Source organism: Musa acuminata, chromosome BXJ1-3, assembly GCF_036884655.1.
Source record: "Musa acuminata AAA Group cultivar baxijiao chromosome BXJ1-3, Cavendish_Baxijiao_AAA, whole genome shotgun sequence".
Classification (NCBI taxonomy): domain Eukaryota; kingdom Viridiplantae; phylum Streptophyta; class Magnoliopsida; order Zingiberales; family Musaceae; genus Musa; species Musa acuminata.
The window spans coordinates 39,216,793-39,236,407 of NC_088329.1; the positions used below are offsets into that span (position 1 = coordinate 39,216,793).

At 40.1% G+C, this 19,615-nt stretch overlaps 3 protein-coding genes across 3 annotated transcripts; all 3 read left to right on the forward strand.

Annotated features, from left to right (window-relative positions):
- The first annotated feature begins 1,441 nt into the window (after window positions 1-1,441).
- On the forward strand, window positions 1,442-4,168 carry LOC135628976 (pentatricopeptide repeat-containing protein At1g43980, mitochondrial-like). Its single transcript, XM_065136029.1, has 3 exons — window positions 1,442-2,376; window positions 2,471-3,841; window positions 3,939-4,168. The coding sequence occupies exons 1-2, from the start codon at window positions 1,581-1,583 to the stop codon at window positions 2,473-2,475; spliced, it is 801 nt and encodes a 266-aa protein (XP_064992101.1). The 5' UTR covers window positions 1,442-1,580; the 3' UTR covers window positions 2,476-3,841; window positions 3,939-4,168.
- On the forward strand, window positions 2,473-3,512 carry LOC103979140 (pentatricopeptide repeat-containing protein At2g13600-like). Its single transcript, XM_018823246.2, has one exon. The coding sequence runs from the start codon at window positions 2,502-2,504 to the stop codon at window positions 3,510-3,512; it is 1,011 nt and encodes a 336-aa protein (XP_018678791.2). The 5' UTR covers window positions 2,473-2,501.
- Window positions 4,169-8,453: 4,285 nt separating the features above from the next.
- Window positions 8,454-15,403, forward strand: LOC103979139 (protein ROLLING AND ERECT LEAF 2-like). The gene is made up of 4 exons (XM_009395190.3): window positions 8,454-10,088; window positions 11,078-11,292; window positions 12,780-13,003; window positions 14,089-15,403. Exons 1-4 carry the CDS (start codon window positions 8,789-8,791, stop codon window positions 14,846-14,848), a joined length of 2,499 nt encoding a protein of 832 aa, XP_009393465.2. The 5' UTR covers window positions 8,454-8,788; the 3' UTR covers window positions 14,849-15,403.
- Window positions 15,404-19,615: the final 4,212 nt, after the last annotated feature.

Consider the following 19,615-nt stretch of genomic DNA (forward strand, 5'->3'; position numbering starts at 1 on the left):
TCCAAATTAAATCTCATAGTTATTCATGTCAACTCCAGCATTAAATTATTGATACAATATTTTATCTTTGCTTTTGTGATCCTATATAACACTAACTGTATCTTTACTCTCACCATTGTCCTTTTCTTTATCTTATGATAATATGACTGTAGATTGATTCAAAACTATGATTCCGGTTATGAGACAACTGATCCAACAAGAAACACCACTGATTCCACCACAGTTTCACAAAAATATGATTCAACAAGAAACAACACTGTTGCTTCAAGGTAAACACTCACAAGAATATGATTCCCACCACTATTACACAAAAATATGATTCAAAACAATGAATTAAATGGTTCAATAAATCTTCATTCAAACACAATGATTAAAAAAACAAAACAAAAAGAAGATAAACACTTATGAGGTCTTTACAACTCAACCATAAGTTCTTTGCTTTGACACCTAGTCCTTATATGTTATAGTAAAGATCTCTAGTCCTCATATGTTATAGTAAAGATCGTAAACCCTAACTTTCTCGAACCCTAACGAATAGAACTCTTAGTAATTGATCGGAAAAACAGAGCTCTTCCTCTCTCCAACCCCGATTAAAAGTTTTCGATGTGGATTAGTGTTGACTAAAAGTCATCAATTTGGTGCCAATTCGTCTTTCGTGAGGACTACAAACGGTATTATTAAAAATGAAGTAAATTATTATAGTTTATGGGAGTCCAATAAAGTTTTTAAAAATATAAAAATCACGATGCTATTAAGGTTCAGAGAGTCATATATAATTAGCTCATTAATATAATAACATTAATACCTCTTAAAAAATATTATACATTTATCCTATTCCAAAATTTTTAAAAATACAAATACATACATTATGGTCAAAGACATGATATAGTAATCACAAACATAGTACTAAGATTATTTTCGTGATGCATTCTATTTTCTTAGTGTGAGTTCCTCTTAGAGTTCTTTATTTCTTAGCATTATATGTTACATTAATTCAATTAATACTAACTTATTTTCTTTCGTATTATTTTTCCACCCATATGACTCTTTTTCTACTAATACTGCATATTTTGTGTACAGGCTGCGAAGCAACCTCGTGCACTGACTTAAGTCGTACAAACACCAATCGACACTTGCGCGCGTCATCGGATGTAAGAGTTCGAGTCGTGACTAATGCGGCGCTCGAAGATCTTCTATGGCCTACCGCTCGTGCTTCGTTTTCGACCGTTCTCAACATTAGTCATCTGTGCGATCGGGACTCCGTCAAAAGGCGTGCAACCAAGATGGACGGGGAGGATCGAAGGTCGAGCTCAAGCTAGCATTTTAGCTTGGTGGGAAGGGAAAAGCACTTCAAAAACCCTTCTTTTACCCTGAACTGAGAGGAGGGAAGAAGCACGGGAGGAGGCAGGGAGAAGCTCTTCCACTTCGACGCTTCGATCTCCCCTCTATTCTTCATCTTGATCCCCGAAAATAGCTGATGTAATTGGAAGCAGAGGAAGCCACTGCGGAAGCCATCATAAGAGAGTCTCTGAGGCGATGCAAGTCCCTCTGCCGCGGATGACGGCCACCCCTGTTTGCCAATGATCAATTTTGGTGGCTCTTTGAGAACCACCGGAAGATTCAGTGTCTCCTTCTTCTCCAACCTCATTGATCGCTGCCTCACGCTCGGCTCCCTCTACTCCGCTCAATCCATCCACGCCCATCTCGTCAAGACCGGCCTCCATCGCCACACCTTCCTTGGCAACCGGCTCCTCGGCCTCTACTCTGGCCTTGGCTCCATCACGCTCGCTATCGGAGTTTTTCACGACATCCCTGATAAGAACAGGTTCACGTGGAACATTCTGCTTATGGCGCTTGTTAGAACTGGCTGCGTCGAAGCCGCCCATGAACTGTTCGAGGAAATGCCTGACAGAGATGTGGTGAGTTGGAATTCGCTGATTTCGGGGTACGTGTCCACTGGATATGTCGATAAGGCGTTTGGGGTTCTTCACCGGATGCAAGATCTCGGTGTCAAAGTTAGTGCTTTCACACTGTCCATCACCGCTGCTTGTGTCTCATCTCCTCGACAGGCTAAGCAAGTGCATGGATTTATTACCCGCTTCGGATCAGGTTCACTAAATACTGTGCTTGGTAACTCACTCATTGATATGTATGGAAGAGTTGGACTCGCAGGATATGCTAGCCAAATTTTCTGTGCCATGGATAACTCTGACGTCATCTCTTGGAACTCCATGATCTCAGCATATGGTAGGTCAGGTTGTGGAATGGAAGCATTAGAGTGCTTCTGTGCGATGAGGGCTGCTCGGTTTTCAACTGATGAGTTCACTATGTCGAGTGTGCTCAACATTTGCACTGACCTTGAGAATTTGGCTAAGGGTGAGCAACTCTTGGCCCACTGTTTCAAGATGGGGTTCCTTTCAAATTCTATAGTGTCTAGCGCTGTTATTGACATGTATTCCATCTTTGGCAGATTAGATGATGCAGTTCGGATCTTCCAAGGGATGCTGAGATGGGATTCAGTGCTCTGCGATTCAATGTACTCCGGTTATGTTCGGAGCAGCATTGGGGATGAGGCTATAAAGCTTTTTGTGGTGGCACTGAGGAAGAGCGTGTTGCCTACAGAGTTCACCTTTGCAACCATTCTCAACTCAAGGATGTGTTTCTGTTCAACCGATCTTGGCATGCAAATCCATTGCTGGGTTTGGAAAACAGGCTTTGAGGCAGATATGATTGTTGCTAATGCGCTGGTTGACATGTATGCTAAGTTGGGTTTCGTTGAGAGTGCCATGAAGATTTTTTCCAAGATGGTTGCCAAGGACTTGGTCTCTTGGAATACCATGATCATGGGTTTAGCAAAAAACGGGCAAGGTGTAGAAGCTCTTAGAATCTTCAGAGAGTTGCAAGGGAATGGTGTCAAGCCAGATAGGATAACCCTGGTTGGTGTTCTTTTAGCCTGTAGTTATGGGCATATGGTCCATGAAGGGAAAAGAATATTTTCATTGATGGAGAAGAAATATGGAGTGATGAGAGATCTGGAGCATTATGCTTGTATGGTGGACATGATGGGGAGAGCAGGAATGCTGAAAGAAACATTGAATATCATAGAGACTTCACCTCATAGTCATAGCCTATCATTGTGGAACTTGCTTCTTAATGCTTGTAGGATTCATGGGGACTTGGTATTTGCCACAATAATTGCAGAGAAGCTGTTGGATTTGGAGGCTCGCTTCTCTCTCCCTTACTTAGTGTTGGCTCAGATGTATGGAGTAAGTGGCAGATGGGAGAGCATGGCTGGTGTGCTGAAGGCCATGGAAGAGAGAGGTGTCAGGAAGGTTAGGGAGTATAGCTGGATTTGCGTTAGGAAGCATATCTATGTATTTAAGACAGACCAATTATTCCACTGGGAAGGAAAAGCTGTATACTCAATGTTGCAACTCTTGGACTGGGTGATGAATGGCGTGGGATGTGTTCATGAAGAATCCACATTATATGGGGATTGCTGTGGAGAATGACATAAAGAAGAGAAAATGAAAACAGATTTCTGAATCTGATGGTTTTTGGATGCTTGATTATCTAGCCATCATTTGACATCAATCTTCAGTCCAAATTTTTGTTGAATGTGCCATACCAGCTCAACACATCCCGACTAATATTGCTGACTCCATTGTGTACTTACAAGCATATATCAATATATGATCACTGAAGATATACGCTTCAGATAATGAGAACAAACCTTTTTTGGAAAGAAGATGATTGTAAGAGACTGCTAAGTTATCAACAAAGGCCATTGAATGTGTGAAGTCAAAGGTGCTTCCATGATTTTGATAACCATGGCAACTAGGTGAGTAATGGTTTCTCGATGCTTTTTTGGTCTGACATTGGAACTTTTAGTATGTCACTGGAATCTTTGTTTCAAATCTATGACTGTGTCCATGCAGTTGGCTGAAGGAGCATATTCTACCCTTCAAAACTTGTAGATATGTGGATGAAGATGGTGATAAAGTAAATTCCGTGGTGTGTCTTGCTGCTGCAGATAACATTGTGATACAAGGTTTGCAGAATGCTTTCTCTCAAACATATTCTGCATGAACCTAGTGATTTTTGGTCAAATAACTTGAAAAAACTAGCTAATTTAGAAGCCATCAAAGATGCCATTCTCATTTTTTAATGTTGTATCTTTAATGTTTATCATATTCATAGAGAGAAGGAAGAGAAGAAATACCATCCTTTTGTCTCAATCCTTTTCAGCGTGTTATTTTCTCTTAATGCTTTTCAAGGTATATAATATGGGTTGATTTTTCATTAAGTTCTTGAGGCTAATTTCTAATACACAAATCATTAACAAGCAGAAATTCACCAAGGATAAATGGCAGCCACTGTTTTTAAGTAGGGGACATATTAGTTGCATGACAGGCTACTAGTAATCCATCACTACATTCTTATTATGAAAACTAAATGAAGGTCATCAAGATTATGATGACTAAATTCTAAAATGATGATTGTACACTTAAGGGATAGTGATTTCTGCCTGTAGCTTTAGATATGATTATTTTACGAAGTTTTCTAAACTTCCATTTTCTTTGATAACATATGAACAACATTTAGTATTGGCTGCAAATAAGTTGTGTGCAAAATGTCTAATATCAGGTAATAAAGACCATCTTATCATATCCAGATACAAGATTAAAGTAGACCATACAAAGACATTTCAGTAAACGATTGTTGATTTTGGTGAATCCTAAACATTTTCTCAGGATGTTGGCATGCTTTAAGTCAGTTTGCAATATAAATTATTCTATTTTATCATAGGATTTCATTTTATTTTCCAACAAAAAAACAGAAAGAAACACTGAATTTAGATTGGTTATGCAAATTGTATTTAAAAAAAATGTATAAGCCAAAAAAAAAAAAACCAGTTGGCTTATGCAGATTGATCGGCAATGATCACAAGAGCTAACCTGTCTTGAAGAATACCATAAACAATGACCTAAACAACTAAACAAGAAGAATTCTAAAAACTGAGTGTCCAATCCTACTAATAAATTCAAATCTTAGCATCAACTAAACTATTCAAACTTGATTCACTTTCTTAAAAAGAATTAGTTGTAATGGTTATTCATTAATTTCCTATTTGAAAAATCTAATGTTCAATCTTTGGCCCATATTAGCATTCTTCAAGAAAGAACATTGTAAAGATAGCTTCAGCTTTCAAATATTACACCTGATTTAGTTCTATCTGGCATTTAGTATACATCTATATTTGTCTTGAATCAATGTTATTGGGCAATTGCACAGGAAAATATCCACCTTTTGGGTTTTTTCGCTCAATCGCCCCCCTTTTGATTATTCTTGATCCGTAACCCCTCTTTTCAAAAAACATTAGAAATGCCCTTCAAAGCTACAACAATTGTTTCCCGTTGATCTTGGGAGCCAGCTCAAGGACCAGTTCATATGGATGGATCGGTCGATTTGGTCCAATGCTAATGAAACTATTTAGGGCTCAACTCATTTCTTTACCATGTTTTGCCTCAGAAAAAGGTCCAACCTTCATCACTTTTGCTCTTCTCTCTTCTCCCCTCTCTGGTTTGGAGTTGTGATAATAGTGTGTTCCGTCAAAGGAATCCTACAGCAGTCAGCTAGGATAGTGTTTGAGATGAGTGATTTTTCATGTATTGTGTTTTCTCCTCTCTTCACACTGATCTATAGTGTTTCAAAACCAACAAGAGGTTTATAGATGCTACAGGAGAGTTTATAGTCATTGGCACGGCACTAGAGGAGAGTGAGGGGACGTTTAGGGTTGCTGGAGTTTAGGGGTTTGGGAGAGAGAAGATATGATAAAATACTGTCTGCTTTAGGGTTTAGGTTGTCACGAGAAAAAACCCTAAACAAAAACCCGAAAACTAAAACCAAAATACTGTATAGGTGGAGCCACTCGAGAGAGGAGAAATACATAACAGGTTTCCTCTGTCGAGAATGGATGAGACGAAAACGGGTTCCATAAAAGTTGTAGCTTAAATAAAAGAACACGATAATAGTGACTCGAGAGGATGCAGGAGAATCGACAATAGAGTTTCGAGAGAAAGTTGACTAGCAAAAGTCTAAGAGGAAATAGAAGAGCCAATAAGGGGGTTTCGTCGACGACGGAGATGAGCGATTCTTTACAAAGAGCGAAAGAAGTCGGAGAGCTAGAGATGAGCGAATCATTACAAAGAGCGAAGAAAGTCGGAGAGTCATGAGACCAGAGGAGCATAAGAGAGAAAAACTAATTAGATTCAATTACGAAGAGAAACTGATTTGATAATCAATCTAACAATAATTAATGAGGTTGGACCGGTTAATAATGTGGTTTAGATTGATCCAACCAAAGGTGGTACAGTGTCTTAAGGAGCAATTTCGATATATCATTTTTTTAAGTGTCATGGAATGGGAATAACCGAAAAAAAAAAGGTAACTGGTCGAAAAAAAATTCAAAAAATGAGTATTTTTCATTATTGTTTTCAATGAATACATTTTGAAATTTAGGGGACATGGCTCTTTCATTATCCTTTCAATGTCTGGCCCAATTTGGATCCCACTACTGTTCAAATGTCAGAAAGTACCAGTGTGCAGGCTCAGGTTTACAACTGGATCTTTGTAGAGGCTAGCTGGCAATGTTGGTAACCCAAAATTCTTGGTGGAGGTACGTACCACATTTCACCCTATTTAAATCGACATCAACAGGCCATAATGTTTTGACTATTTAGGGTTGATTAGATATGTCTCCAGTAAAATCCATGTCTACAGATTCACACTGACTATTTATCTTTTCATGATCAGTCCAAACTTATATGATGGATATTTTAGTTCACCTTAATCATATCAAGTAGTCACACAGTACATGTGCTTTTCTTCAAATCTCTTAGTTACTTAACCAGGCATCCTAAATTTAAATGAATTTGATGGATCCTGATAGAGAGGAACGAACCTCTTCCGAGGGGGCTTCCTCTCCAATGTGTTTCGCACTTCTGGAGGCAAATGGTACACAAGGAACTATTTGTGCCTAATAATGAATTAACAAGCTGTCACCTCAGCTAAGCTCGTCTTTCACGGACGGTACATCTGCATCACTGGTTTGGTGAAGTTGTCAGCACACTTAACTACAGCATGTACACCCAGTGAGACATCTCACTGTGATCTGCACCAGCCTCATGTGTAGCTCCTGTTTCCTGCACCAACCTCTTCCTTCTCCCCACCCTGACATTTCAGTGGTACAACGTCAAATCACCTCGTCCTCCACCTTCATCTCAACCTTTTTCCCTTAACCACGTATGATGAGACCACAGACATCCATCGATCTCTCCCACCCGAATCAGAAAGCCGGCATCTCCTGCTTTACAGTACAACCTTCATATTACTGCCTGTCACTTTGCACACACACCCAACCACTTCCATTTAATCTGCTCCTGCTCTCTTTATCGCATCACCGTGAAACCGTGTTGGAATCCTGCACCGGTTTCTGCCTCTTTTCTACCGCGGTGTCCTTCGCCTTTGACCGCCCTCTCCTGTCCCCCCCCTCCCCCTTGTCAAAGTCTCCCAGCTTTCCAAGGCGGCCATGGGGCTGAGACGCAGCCCGAGGACCATGCGAAATGACCATGTCCTTTTATTGCATGATTGGATTCACAGGTCGTCGTCGCGTTGCGGAGGTGGTACTGAGCCGGTGGCAGGGGCTTTATTACTGCTACAGCGCTTCCATGCAGTGGATGTGGAAATGAGTGTAGTCTCACACTCGGGCTTGGGAGCCGAGTTCGAGTAGCAGAATCCTCCTCCCTTTGCTTAGATGGGGAAACATGGCATGTGGAACTGAGATGGTTGCTGAGGCTTTGATTAGATGCCAGGTTTGGAGTATCTTCCGCTTCATTATATTCTTTTGGTCATCCTTGTATCTTCTTTGACGACCAATCAACTTGCAGAGGGTAGTAGTAACTCTCATCAGCAAAGGTGCTCTTTTTAGCTGGAACCCTACACGGTGGACCAAGCTTAAGCTTCACATTGCAGCATGTAGAGTCTGGTGCTCGTTTGTGGCACAGGAGATTGGGGAGGGAGGGGAGACAACCTTTGTTGGAAGCTGTGACAGTGAGAGGGAGGGGGAGAACGAGAACGGAGGGTCGGAGATCCGACTCGTTTCGCTTGAGATGCCAGATCTCGTCTCGGGGGGTCCCATCGGGCAGCACGCGGGGCCCACAAGGGAGGCGACACTTACACTCGCGCGGCAGCCGCGCCCGACCCGTGCCACGTTCCCGCTGCTCTTGCTTCGAGGCGCCTCCACGTGGTCCCCCGCTTTCAGCCCGTCCCACCTGCGTTCTACCCGGTCGTTTACTTAATGTGGGACCCTCTCCTTCTCCAACGGGCTGCAGGTAGGAAATCGGGTGCTGAGATAACTAGCAAAAGAGTGCTCTCGCACACGGTGGTATCCCTCTCCCTTCGCGCTTCTCTCTTCAGTCATCTCTTCTGCAAGACTGTCTCTCTTTCTTTCCATCTCCTTCTCCATTTGCTTCTATTCTTTTCTTGGCTCATGCTAAAATCCTTTTCTTCTCTCACCCGAATCGACTGGTGCAACAAAAGTTTAAAGCCCTAACAAGGTAAGAGAGTGGGATAGAGATAGAGAGAGAGGATTTGCAGCTCACATGGATGGCAATGAGAGGGAGAGAAGTTAGCGTTGGAGGTTTGGGTTAGGGTTAGGTTTTCTCTTGGGACGTGGAATGGTGCTTCTGGGATTGGGGAGCAATGTCGGTGCCGTAGGGGGCTGTTGATGGGGTGCGGGAGCTCGAAGGCGGAGGAGCCGCCGCTGGTGGCGCTGTGCCGGGAGCGGCGGGAGCTCATCAGGGCGGCGGCAGAGCACCGGTTCGTCCTCGCGGCGGCACACGCCGCCTACTTCCGCGCGCTCGGCCGCGTCGGGGATGCCCTCCACCGCTTTGTCCAGGAGGAGCTCGTGGCGGTGGCGCCGGCGTCCCCCGTCCTTACATTGCCGCCGTCCGAAGGGAAGGGCAAGGCGAAAGCCAAGATCGAGAGGTCGGAGGGGGAAAGCCACGGTGGCGGCCCGGTGGGCGCTTCGGCTTCCTCTTTTGTTTCGATCTCCCGCTCGCATTCCGACGATTCCCACCTGCATTTGCCGTCCGACGATGAGTCCGAGGAGATCACTGGGGAAAGTAGTGATATTGGTGGAGGCAGTGAGGATTCGGAACGTTCTTTTCCTCATCATCCATTCTATGGTGCTCCCATCCCTAATTACCACTACATGAAATCGGCCTCCACGGTCTCCTCCACCACAGTTTATCAGAATAGCTATCCCACATGGTCCAACACGGCCCATGTGGGATATGGCTACTACGGCTATCCAGTGTACAGTGCCCCGATGGATCCAATGCAGCCGCATGCTCATGACGAGCATTTCTATCAGAACCCGCCTCAGAGGGAGGATAAGCCTTCTGATCCCCCTCCGCCGCCACCACCCGCAGATGGATCTGCTTGGGACTTCTTTAACCCTTTTGATTCATACGAGCAGATGATCCCTGAGTACTTACACGGAAACTATGGAGTGGGTTCGGTGACGAGCAGTCCTAACTCGAGCGAAGTAAGGGAGAAGGAAGGCATTCCTGATCTGGAAGAGGAAACAGAGCAAGAGTCTGTTATTGCGCCAGTGAAGGAGAGGAAGGGGGCAGATAAGGATGCTGCAGGGAGTGTTTCTGGTGAGAGGGGCTCGAATGTGGCAGCAATGGAGCAAGAAGCCATTGGCAAAGGTGATGCAGTTGCGCCGGAAGTAAAAGAAGAGAGTCAGGATATTTCTTCGGTCAGTAAAATCGAAGAGGATGAGATGGAAAAGAATACGAAGAAGAAAACTGTGATCTTTGAGGACAGAACATCACTTGTCACAGATGACAGCAAACCGAGTAAAGAAAATGCATTATCTGCACATGGTACGAGGAACGTGATGGAAGTTGTGACTGAAATCAAAGAACAATTTGAGTCAGCTGCTAACTGTGGTAAAGAGGTCTCTGAGATACTTGAGGTAGGCAAGTTACCGTACAGATCAAGAAACCGAATTCTGAGAGGTAGGTTTTGCATGACCCAATCTTCTGTTTCTTCTCAAAAGTTTGAAGCTATGGATAATTGTTTACAGAAAATTTGAAATTTGGATTTAATCTTGTTAACATGAGGTTTGATCAACTCTTTCCTGCTCCCATTACCTTGACTGAGAAGCTTGTTCAACTCTTGGCTTGACCTCTGGATGACCTTGACCTCTGGTTGCTTGTATACAGCTGACAAGTTTGTTCAACTCTTGGCTTTTATCGTTCGTCCGATGGAATGTAGGTGACAATATTTTTTTTCATGTGGATATGTGGAAAACCTTAGCATATGAAAATGTCCTTTTGAGTGACTTCTTAAAAGTTAGCACAACTAATCCAAGAATGACATAGGACATCTTTGCCATTATTCTCTCCCTTAAATATAACTTTTCTAGATTTAAGATAGTTATCTATTTCCTCTTGGTCTTGTGTATCATTGTGCTTATCCATGTTACTATATCTCTTTTTCTGTGCTAAGTGTTAATGCTGCTTGTTACAATTCTCTTTGCTGTGATTAGTTGGTATTATAATATGAAAGTGTCCCTTTTGTTAGTGCATCATTTATTACTATGGTGCTGAACTACTGTCCGCATGAAGGTCCTGTAACCAATCTTGTATTACATGTTTCTAGTTCTGTAGAGTATGTATTAAAACTTTGCTGCTGTGAAATATGTTTCCAAAGATGTTTTATCATACCATCCGAAGGTGTTGATATTCAGTGCTGAAAATGTAATTACAATATTCCTATGTGCATGATGTGAACGTCAATACATTTACATTACAAGAATTATCTGAGAGATTTTTCACTTCTTGCATGAGAGATAAATACTCCATTTGGCCCTCAGCTCCCTTTTTTTTTTCTTTGTTGTTTATTGTTTGTTTTGGCATGATCCTTCAGGTGGAAAAAGAAGTGCTTACTTGTTAGTCCTTGAACATTTTGCACAGGATTAATTTAACTGATCACATTCTTGCAGTGATTTTATCGAGAATTTTGGACCCTGTGGTTCCGCCTGTTCGGCCATCATCACAACCATCATTCACGAGTTCACAACATCCAGCTTCAAGGTCATTGAAAGTGAAAAAAGCTGATCGTGCTGCTTGGGGGAATATGGATATTGATCCTGGCAAACTTTCATCAACACTTGAAAAGTTATATATATGGGAGAAAAAACTTCATAAAAATGTGAAGGTAAATTTTATAGTAAATTGTTTCTACTATATAAAGTGACTCCTGCCCTATGTAAATATTAGTTGACAGTGTATCACACACTAGCTCATTAGTGTGAAAGTTCATGTTCTTTGAACTCAAACTGAGGACATGGAACTTAACATAGGTGAAATCAGAAAGGCTATAGGCAGTCTTCAAGTCTGACAACTCAGTATGATTGTTTACCTGAAAACAATACCTAAGTGATACTAGCACAGTTGCTTGACAAATCTTCAGAATATGGTTCCTTGTCTTTTGAGGATATGAATGGTAGGTTATTCAGAACACAGGTATTTATCATGACATCACATTTACACAATTACAAGATAAAAGCATGACTTGCAAGGATAATCTCTTTGCTTTGGGTAAATATATTATATCTCTAGGTAATGTATGAAAGCCCATATTGATCAATAAAGTGAAGACCAATGAAATCAGAAAAAAAAACAGAAATTATCTAAATATATGTTAAAAGAAACTTAATTGGTAGAAATTAATGGTACCTATTATCAAGTTCTAGTCTTACGAAGTAGAACTTATATTTGGCGTTACAATCTTATGAAGTAGAATAAAGCCAAATATAAGTTTTTAGTCACAAATTTTGTGCAATTGCAAAGTCCATAGCTGCAAGAACATTATGTTGAATTTTGTCTGCATGAGTGCCTGTATCGATCCATTGAGCCATTGAAAGTTTGCCACCCCTTGCTTCTTTCATGCTTCATGTTATTTTTCCTCGTGCATCTTAATCCCGTTGTAGGAAGTTTCTCCATGATATAATTAATAGTCCTAAAATCAGTTAATATGCGTCATTGTCTCAGGAGTAACGGAAGTACACAGTTGTTGTCACTAAAGGAGTGGAATAATTTAGGAACAAGATAAGAGCTGTAAATCTCAACTATTTGGTGAAGAATACATAAAACTAGGGCCACAACTTCCGCTAACTAGAGGACCACCTTTCTCTGCTCTTCCCTACTAATATGCAAATCTTGCTGTGCTCATCCTTGTGGCACCTTCAACACACATTTCCTTTCTTTTGTAGCAGATTATGCCACCTCCACTGCACAATTTTCCTAATCCTCTTAGATTGACCCAGTCAACAGCAAGCCGTCTTCTCTTTTCAATTATTTTCCCGATAAAACTGCTCATTTGGTTCAACATTTTGATATCATCTGGATGGATGTATTAAATTATCTGGATTTTTTTTCCGGCACATTTTAAACTAGCATAAGGCACCAGAGAATATTGTAGTTGTCATATAAAGATCTCCTTTTGGATAAAAAGGCAGTTAGTCATCAGAAATAGGATTGTGGTTTTGGGTCTGTGTATATTATCCTCTTCAGCTCTAGCATAAATGGTGCAAGAGAGAGTTTGGCCAGAAAATCTTGTGTCTTCCAATGCATATTCTAATGTGCAATTAAATTATTTTAGGTTACATGTTGTTGCTAAAACTTCTGAGGTGGTTGTACCAGGAAGAAGAAAGACTGCGAGACATCTATGAAAGGGAGTGGAAGCAACTCAAAGCTTTGGATGAAAGTGGTGGAGAATCTTGGCAGATAGATTCTACACAGGCTTCCATAAGAAATTTGGTTACAAAACTGAACATTGTGATTAGATCTGCCAATCACATTTCAAGCAGGATACACAAAATAAGAGATGAAGAGTTGCGACCCCAGCTGACTGAATTAATCCAGGGGTATGTTATTTCAACTAGCCTCCATCTATGTAATGAAGATTGTGTATCAACTAAGCTTGTGCCTTTTAATTTTTTAAGCTTCTTTGCTCTTATTATATGCCTAATAACATAATCAAGTGAGCAACTCAAACTAAACGAATATAGGACCAAGTGTACTCTATCTATATGATGGATATATTGTAACCTTCTTAGCCATCTTTCCATATTTTATCTTGACATTTCAGTTTTGCTATGCTATCAAACTGCACCGCACCCTCAACTATGCATTTCACATTAAAATAATCTGTTACTTACAAGAAAGGATTTTACAGAGAAGAAAGAAGTCATAGTTAGAAAGGATATTGTGCAGGTGGATTCTAGCCATGCAACGTAATGCTTTTGGTGGTGGAGATTCCTGCATTGTACTTCCATTCCTGTCTGACATTTCTATTGTTTGATAAAAAATACCTATTCTGAGCAATACTATAGGATGAGATAGATCAAGATATTGCACTTATGTGCAACAACTATTAGAGTAGTCTCTCTTTAGGTGCTTATGTTATCATTGAAGGATAAGAAAGCAGGTTAATAGTCTAAAAAAGATGAGGGAGTCATGAGAAGGTATATCTGTGAACAAATTAATTAAGGGAATAGGTCGTAGTCAGAATAACAATTGATAATGCCTCTTAACCTTGGTCTGAGTGGTGGGAAGCATTGATGCTATGGTGATTGAACACAGAACAGAAGTCATTAAATTAAGATGGAAGCTGTTTCACTTTTTTCTGTATTTGTCAAATTGATGATTCTCCATTCTTCTTTACTCTATTCGTCAAATTGAAGATTCTCCATTCTTCTTCAAGTTGTTGTTTACTGATGGACTCTTGTTAAATATTTTGAAACTATTCCATAGATAAAAGAAACAAATATGGTTTTTTAAGTAAATATAGTTTTTAAGATTCACGACTTGTCAAGTCTGAATGTAATAATCCATTTTCTATTCTAAGGAAGAGAGAATGAAACTGTTAACTTGAGTGATTCTTCGTATTTGTGTGAGTTGAGTGCATGATATAATGCATTTACACTTAAAAACATCTTTTGCTTTGCAGATTGTTGAAAATGTGGAGGTTTGTGCTTGATTGCCATCACAAGCAGTTTCAGGCCGTTGTTGAAAGCGAAAGCCAGAATTTTGTTGCCAGAACAGGTGGTTCTGTTGCTAAAGCCACCATAGAATTGGAGGTGGAACTCTTGAACTGGTGTGCCTGTTTCAGTAATTGGATCAAGGCTCAAAAGGCTTATATTGAGGCCCTAAATGGGTGGTTGCTGAAATGGCTTCTCCAGGAAAGGGAGGAGACACCTGATGGGGTTGCACCATTCTCCCCGAGCCGAATTGGAGCACCTGGTGCTTTTATAATCGCAAATGATTGGTACCATAACATGGATGCGATATGTGAAGCTGAAGTGATAGATTCGATGCAGACTTTTGCTATAAACATACATAGGTTGTGGGAGACACAAGACGAGGAGCAGCGCCAGAAACTAAAGGCCGACTATTTGTCCAGAGATTTTGCGAGAAGGCTTAGGTCACTGCAGAAGGAAAACGGGATGCATGGACAGGCACATGTGCCTATCTCGAATGGTAACGAGGCTTCACATCCTGAGCACAAGATTTCCTTGGATGCAATGAAAAGAAGACTGGACGAAGAGAGGGCCAAACATGAAGAGACCATAATTCAGCTCCAGCAGGCGACTGCCAGCAATTTAAGGAGGGGCTTAGTTCCAATATTTCAAGCACTGGAGAATTTTTCCTCGGAGACATTGAAAGGTTATGAAGGAGTTAGAATCTCGAATGATGGTGTTGGAACTTAAAAATAGCTCTGCTGGTTTATTTTGGTTTTCCTCGAAGGGCAGGTACTTCCCAATCTGGAGGTTAAATGGCAGTATAATTCTAAAAGATCCAACAATTGCTCAGAACTAAAGGATACGTTGCGGAAAGAATTGGAAGGTTCCAAGTTGGACCATAGCTCATGCCGCTCTCTGCAGATTGTTAAGGGTCGGGGTTAATTGCTGCATTTAGAATAACTATAGGAATTACATTATTCGTTAATGCATTTTTGAAGGACAAGTTTTTGGTGGCAGTGATGCTGACGAGGAAGATGTGCTTCAGTGCCAATCGGCAGCAAGGAAACAGCAGTTGAGCTCTTTTTGCTCCTCCCGTAATGAGTGAATCTTAGAATGGAACAGTTTAGCAGAACTCATCAGATCGTACTAGCACAGGCTGTCTTAAGAATCTTATGATGCATCTGTCCATGGCGCGACTAATGGGGCCTGATAAAGCTATGTATGTGCAGTAGAAGCCAAAAGTGAGCTGCCATATTTTGACTCCCCCCCGGTGCTTATTAGTTGATACAATGCAAGAGCTGCAATGTTTTGGGCAGTGTCAAACCTGGTTCATCTTCTGCAGCATGTGTAGCTCCGCAGCGGTCTGGTTTACAGTCTCTGACCCGAAGGACTTTTCCTCTTGTTTTCCAGATCTAGATCTCCTTTACTACATGACAACTTGACTGTCTCTGATCCACAGAACCTGACAACCCATAAATGCCACAAGGTTGCAATCCCAGCCTCTGCTGCAGCAGCTGAAGAAATGTCCGGGTAAGTGAGTTGGACTGGCAAACAATTAAATCTAAGTTATATGACTGCAACCAATTCTATCATTATAACTCACTACTTGGATATTGATGTTAACAAACCCAAAAATATTTATAACTGACTAGATAATGGAATGGGTTTGTAGTAGAAAGATTTCTACATGCGATCCATTTCTGAAATCTTTTAGGGAGCATTTACAACGAGCCACGTAGCTCTTTGTCGCCGAGATGGTCTCGACCCTGTAGTCTTTATTTGCCTCAAAAAGTCTTTTATTTTTATTTGTCGAGTATGTACCTGTGAGACAGCAAAATTTTGAGTTCGATCCTCTCATCATATCATCATCTTCATTGGCCAGCTCATCATAGGCGTCGATAGCAAGTGCCACGTCATCATTTTCTCCCCTCCCCCATCAGTAAACAGTCTTGGCTTTTCCCTCCATGATGATCCTCTCATAGAATCATCATCTTCGATGGCTAGCTCATCATCGACGTCAAGAGCAAGTGCCACATCATCTATCCTGTGATCAACTCTGTCTACGTCCTCCGTGGCATCGTTGCCAACCTGTTCAACTTCATCATCGTCATACAAGCCGCCTCTGTCATCACCACCCAGCATTGTGCCATGTTGGACACCTTCTCTTTTGCACACCTATTATACGCTTTCACCATACCCACGCCTTCTGCTTTCGTTCCCTTCCCCACCAACACCCTCCACCTGACGTAGCTTGCGATCCTGTTTTAGCTACTATCGCTAGAGTACTGTTTGACGACGTCATTCGCCACGTAAAGCCTCCCGTAGAAGCTATTTCTCTAGCCTACCAATAGAGGACAATTAATGCAAACTGTGAATCTCATGGGAGACGTATTGTAGATGAGATTCCAACAAAATTTGGCCATCTTCTCAGGAAAACAAACGTTAAGTCGCCGCATTTCATGCTGCAGGATACAGAGAGAACAAGTGTTCATACAACTACACGACATCTTCGCAGATGCTCGTGTTGCTGATTTCAAGGTTATACAAACGATACGATCCATTAATGCAACAGCAATTGTCTCTCAAAATATTAATCAACATGTCTGACTCAAAATCAAATGATCAAATGTCCAGATTACACTTGCAACCACTGCACTACAAAGAAGACCTGACACTAAGAACTATTCAAAGCAAAATTCGGAACCACATTCCGCCACAACGCCGCACTCACATTGATGTCATAACTCATTTCTTCTCGGCAGCAGCTTCGGTGATCTTGGCACCGGTAGGATCCTTCTTCTCAACGGCCTTGATAACACCCACGGCCTTGATAACACTAAGAACAACTTTGGTTCCTTCTCAAGTTCCTTACCGGACCGCCTGTCGGTCTTGGTGAGAAGCTCAGCAACGTGGGAGGTGTGGGAATCATTTTCCAAACACCCTATAAACCTATGAATGAATGGAATGATTTTAAGAAAAAATTATTTTTTTTAAACGCTAATATTTTATTTTGTATTTTAAATAAAAATGAGTTTAATTGTGTTTCTATATACGAAACTATAAATGACATTTGACATACACTCAAAGTTACACATGAATGCACAAGTAGAGTTAAAAGAGTCTAAAATCAATTTTTTGATATATAATTTTGAATTATTTTGAATGAAATCAAACAAAACCATTAAAGACATATACATCCATTTTATGTACATCATTAATAGTTTGAAAACATTTGGTAAAAGTTTTTCGAATCTTGTACTTGTTAATAAAATTTTGCGATATCTTCCTAAAAATTGGGATCCAAAAGTGATTACTATTCAAGAAGCAAAGGACTTGAACTGTTTTTCTTTAGAAGAACTTATAGGGTTATTAATGACCTATGAAGTAACTTGTATGATAAATGATGAATATAAAAATAACCTTTCAAAGAACATTAAGGATATGACATTTAGAACAAAAGAAGACCACTCGAGCGAACTAAGAATGTAAAAAAAAAAAAAAAAAAAAGTTTAAAAAATTTATAAAACAAGAAACTAAGAATAAAAATGAACTTAAAAAAAATAATAACTTACTATAAATGTAAAAGGTTGGGGCATCTCAAAAGTGAATGTCCATAACTAAAAAAGAAGATACTCTCACATCATAAGAAGAAGAAAGCACTCAATGTAACTTAAGACGAATCGAGTACATCCGAAGATAAGGAGCAAATCGATGAAGACGAAGTGGTGAACTACACTTTGATTACTTTTGACGATGAGATAAATTACTTAACCAAAACCCATTTACCTTACAATGAATTATTTAATACTTTTCATGATTTATTTAATGATTTTAAATTAGTTAGAAGGAAATATAAAATATTAAAAAAGAATCATGCTTCTCTTTTTAGTGAATTTAAAAAAATTAAAAATGAGCATGATAATTATATATTAACATTTTATACTCAATGTTAAGAGTTAGACTTAGTAAAAAATAGAAATATGCTATTACAACAATATTAAAAATTTTTAAAATTGGTAGCAAATCACTAAACATGATTCTTGCTAATAAATGTCATATACGTAGAAAGGAATGAATCGACTTTGTATGTAATACTCAACAAAAGCCAACTATATTTGTTAAAGTATCAATATTACATGTTTTCCCCCTACGGTTAAGTGTAATTTTTTTGATAGATATGATCATTTTGCTTATAAATATTTACTAAAAAAATTATGACTCACATACATTAATTTGGATTCCTGAAGGAACCATAAACGATTTTATATCAAAAGAACAAGATCAGTAAATCTAACCATGAGACACACAAAGTCAAGACATATGACTACAATTGAAAGTTAGGAGCAAAAAATTAATATCTTGATAATGGATGCTCAAGATATATAATCAAAGATCCAACACACTTCACAGAGCTCAATAGTTGAAATAATAATAATAAAAGAAAGATCATTTGAATTAAAATTATTAGTAATAAATCTTTTGACTATAAATATTTTATTATTTAATGTGTTATAATTTTTAAAATTATAATGATTAAAATATTAAATATAATTAATTATAGAAAAAATATATATATAATTATCCGTTAAGCGTAAATTGGGGTCAACCGAGACGGTGGCTTTACACATCAGGGAATAGATTTTATTCATTAAGATAATAGGAAATATAGAATTCAACCCAGAGATCTCCGATCCTGACACGGAAAGGCATGCGCGTGAGGACTGAACGAGTGGGAGAAGTTGAGCAAGCCGTCACGAACCGCATGAGTGATGATGTTGTTACTTGGTGGCCAAGCCAAGCAGGTATCGACAACGATCGAGGCAGACTTGGGCATGTTGTACACTAACGTAATACTTGAGCCCCACGTTGGTCCACTAAATGGAGATGTCACACAGGCAACGTTTGGAGAGAGCTTGTTTTGTGCCAATAGCTACGTCTTTAAGATGGAAAAAGATGACACTTAGGCATAAAATGTTGGAAACTATATTGGCTGGCTATTACAGCAGTCATTACGAGCCTTCTATCTTGTCACTTAACAAATGATTACCAAACGAAAGATGACACTTGAGAGTTTTTCTACGCTTTGTGTGGTAGCTGTGGTCCAAAGGGTTGGCTTCTGGGCTACCCATGTCACTTTGTATCTTTCACTTGGTCCACCACCTAGGAGTACGTGAAGGATGGCAGAGACGGCGTCAAAAGCTGATGATACAGGAAGGCTGTGTTTTTGAGTGGCACAACATAATTGCAGCTGCTGCAAGATAGCAAACGAGCACCAAAGGAGCAACGAAGAAGATGACGCCATCTACTTTGATAAAGAGGAAGGTTCAAAGTTGGTCATCATAGTCATTAGTCTTACTTGTCAACCAAGATGGTCGATACTTGTCAACCAAGTCTCCAACTCAAGTCCTAAGTTGAAGGAAGGGAACAACAGAAATGGTAGAATTGAAAAGGTCATCAACTTGTTGTCCCTTGTGCATGACTAGATTACCACTGTCGGCATTTCTTGAGTTGAGA

Excerpts from the sequence above, each read along its gene's own strand:
- LOC103979140 (XM_018823246.2), top strand. The coding sequence starts at position 2,502 with ATGCTGAGATGGGATTCAGTGCTCTGCGATTCAATGTACTCCGGTTAT.
- LOC135628976 (XM_065136029.1), top strand. The coding sequence starts at position 1,581 with ATGATCAATTTTGGTGGCTCTTTGAGAACCACCGGAAGATTCAGTGTC.
- LOC103979139 (XM_009395190.3), top strand. The coding sequence starts at position 8,789 with ATGGGGTGCGGGAGCTCGAAGGCGGAGGAGCCGCCGCTGGTGGCGCTG. Across the intron at positions 10,089-11,077 it reads AAGAAACCGAATTCTGAGAG|TGATTTTATCGAGAATTTTG; the intron begins GTAGGTTTTGCA and ends ACATTCTTGCAG. Across the intron at positions 13,004-14,088 it reads CTGACTGAATTAATCCAGGG|ATTGTTGAAAATGTGGAGGT; the intron begins GTATGTTATTTC and ends TTTGCTTTGCAG.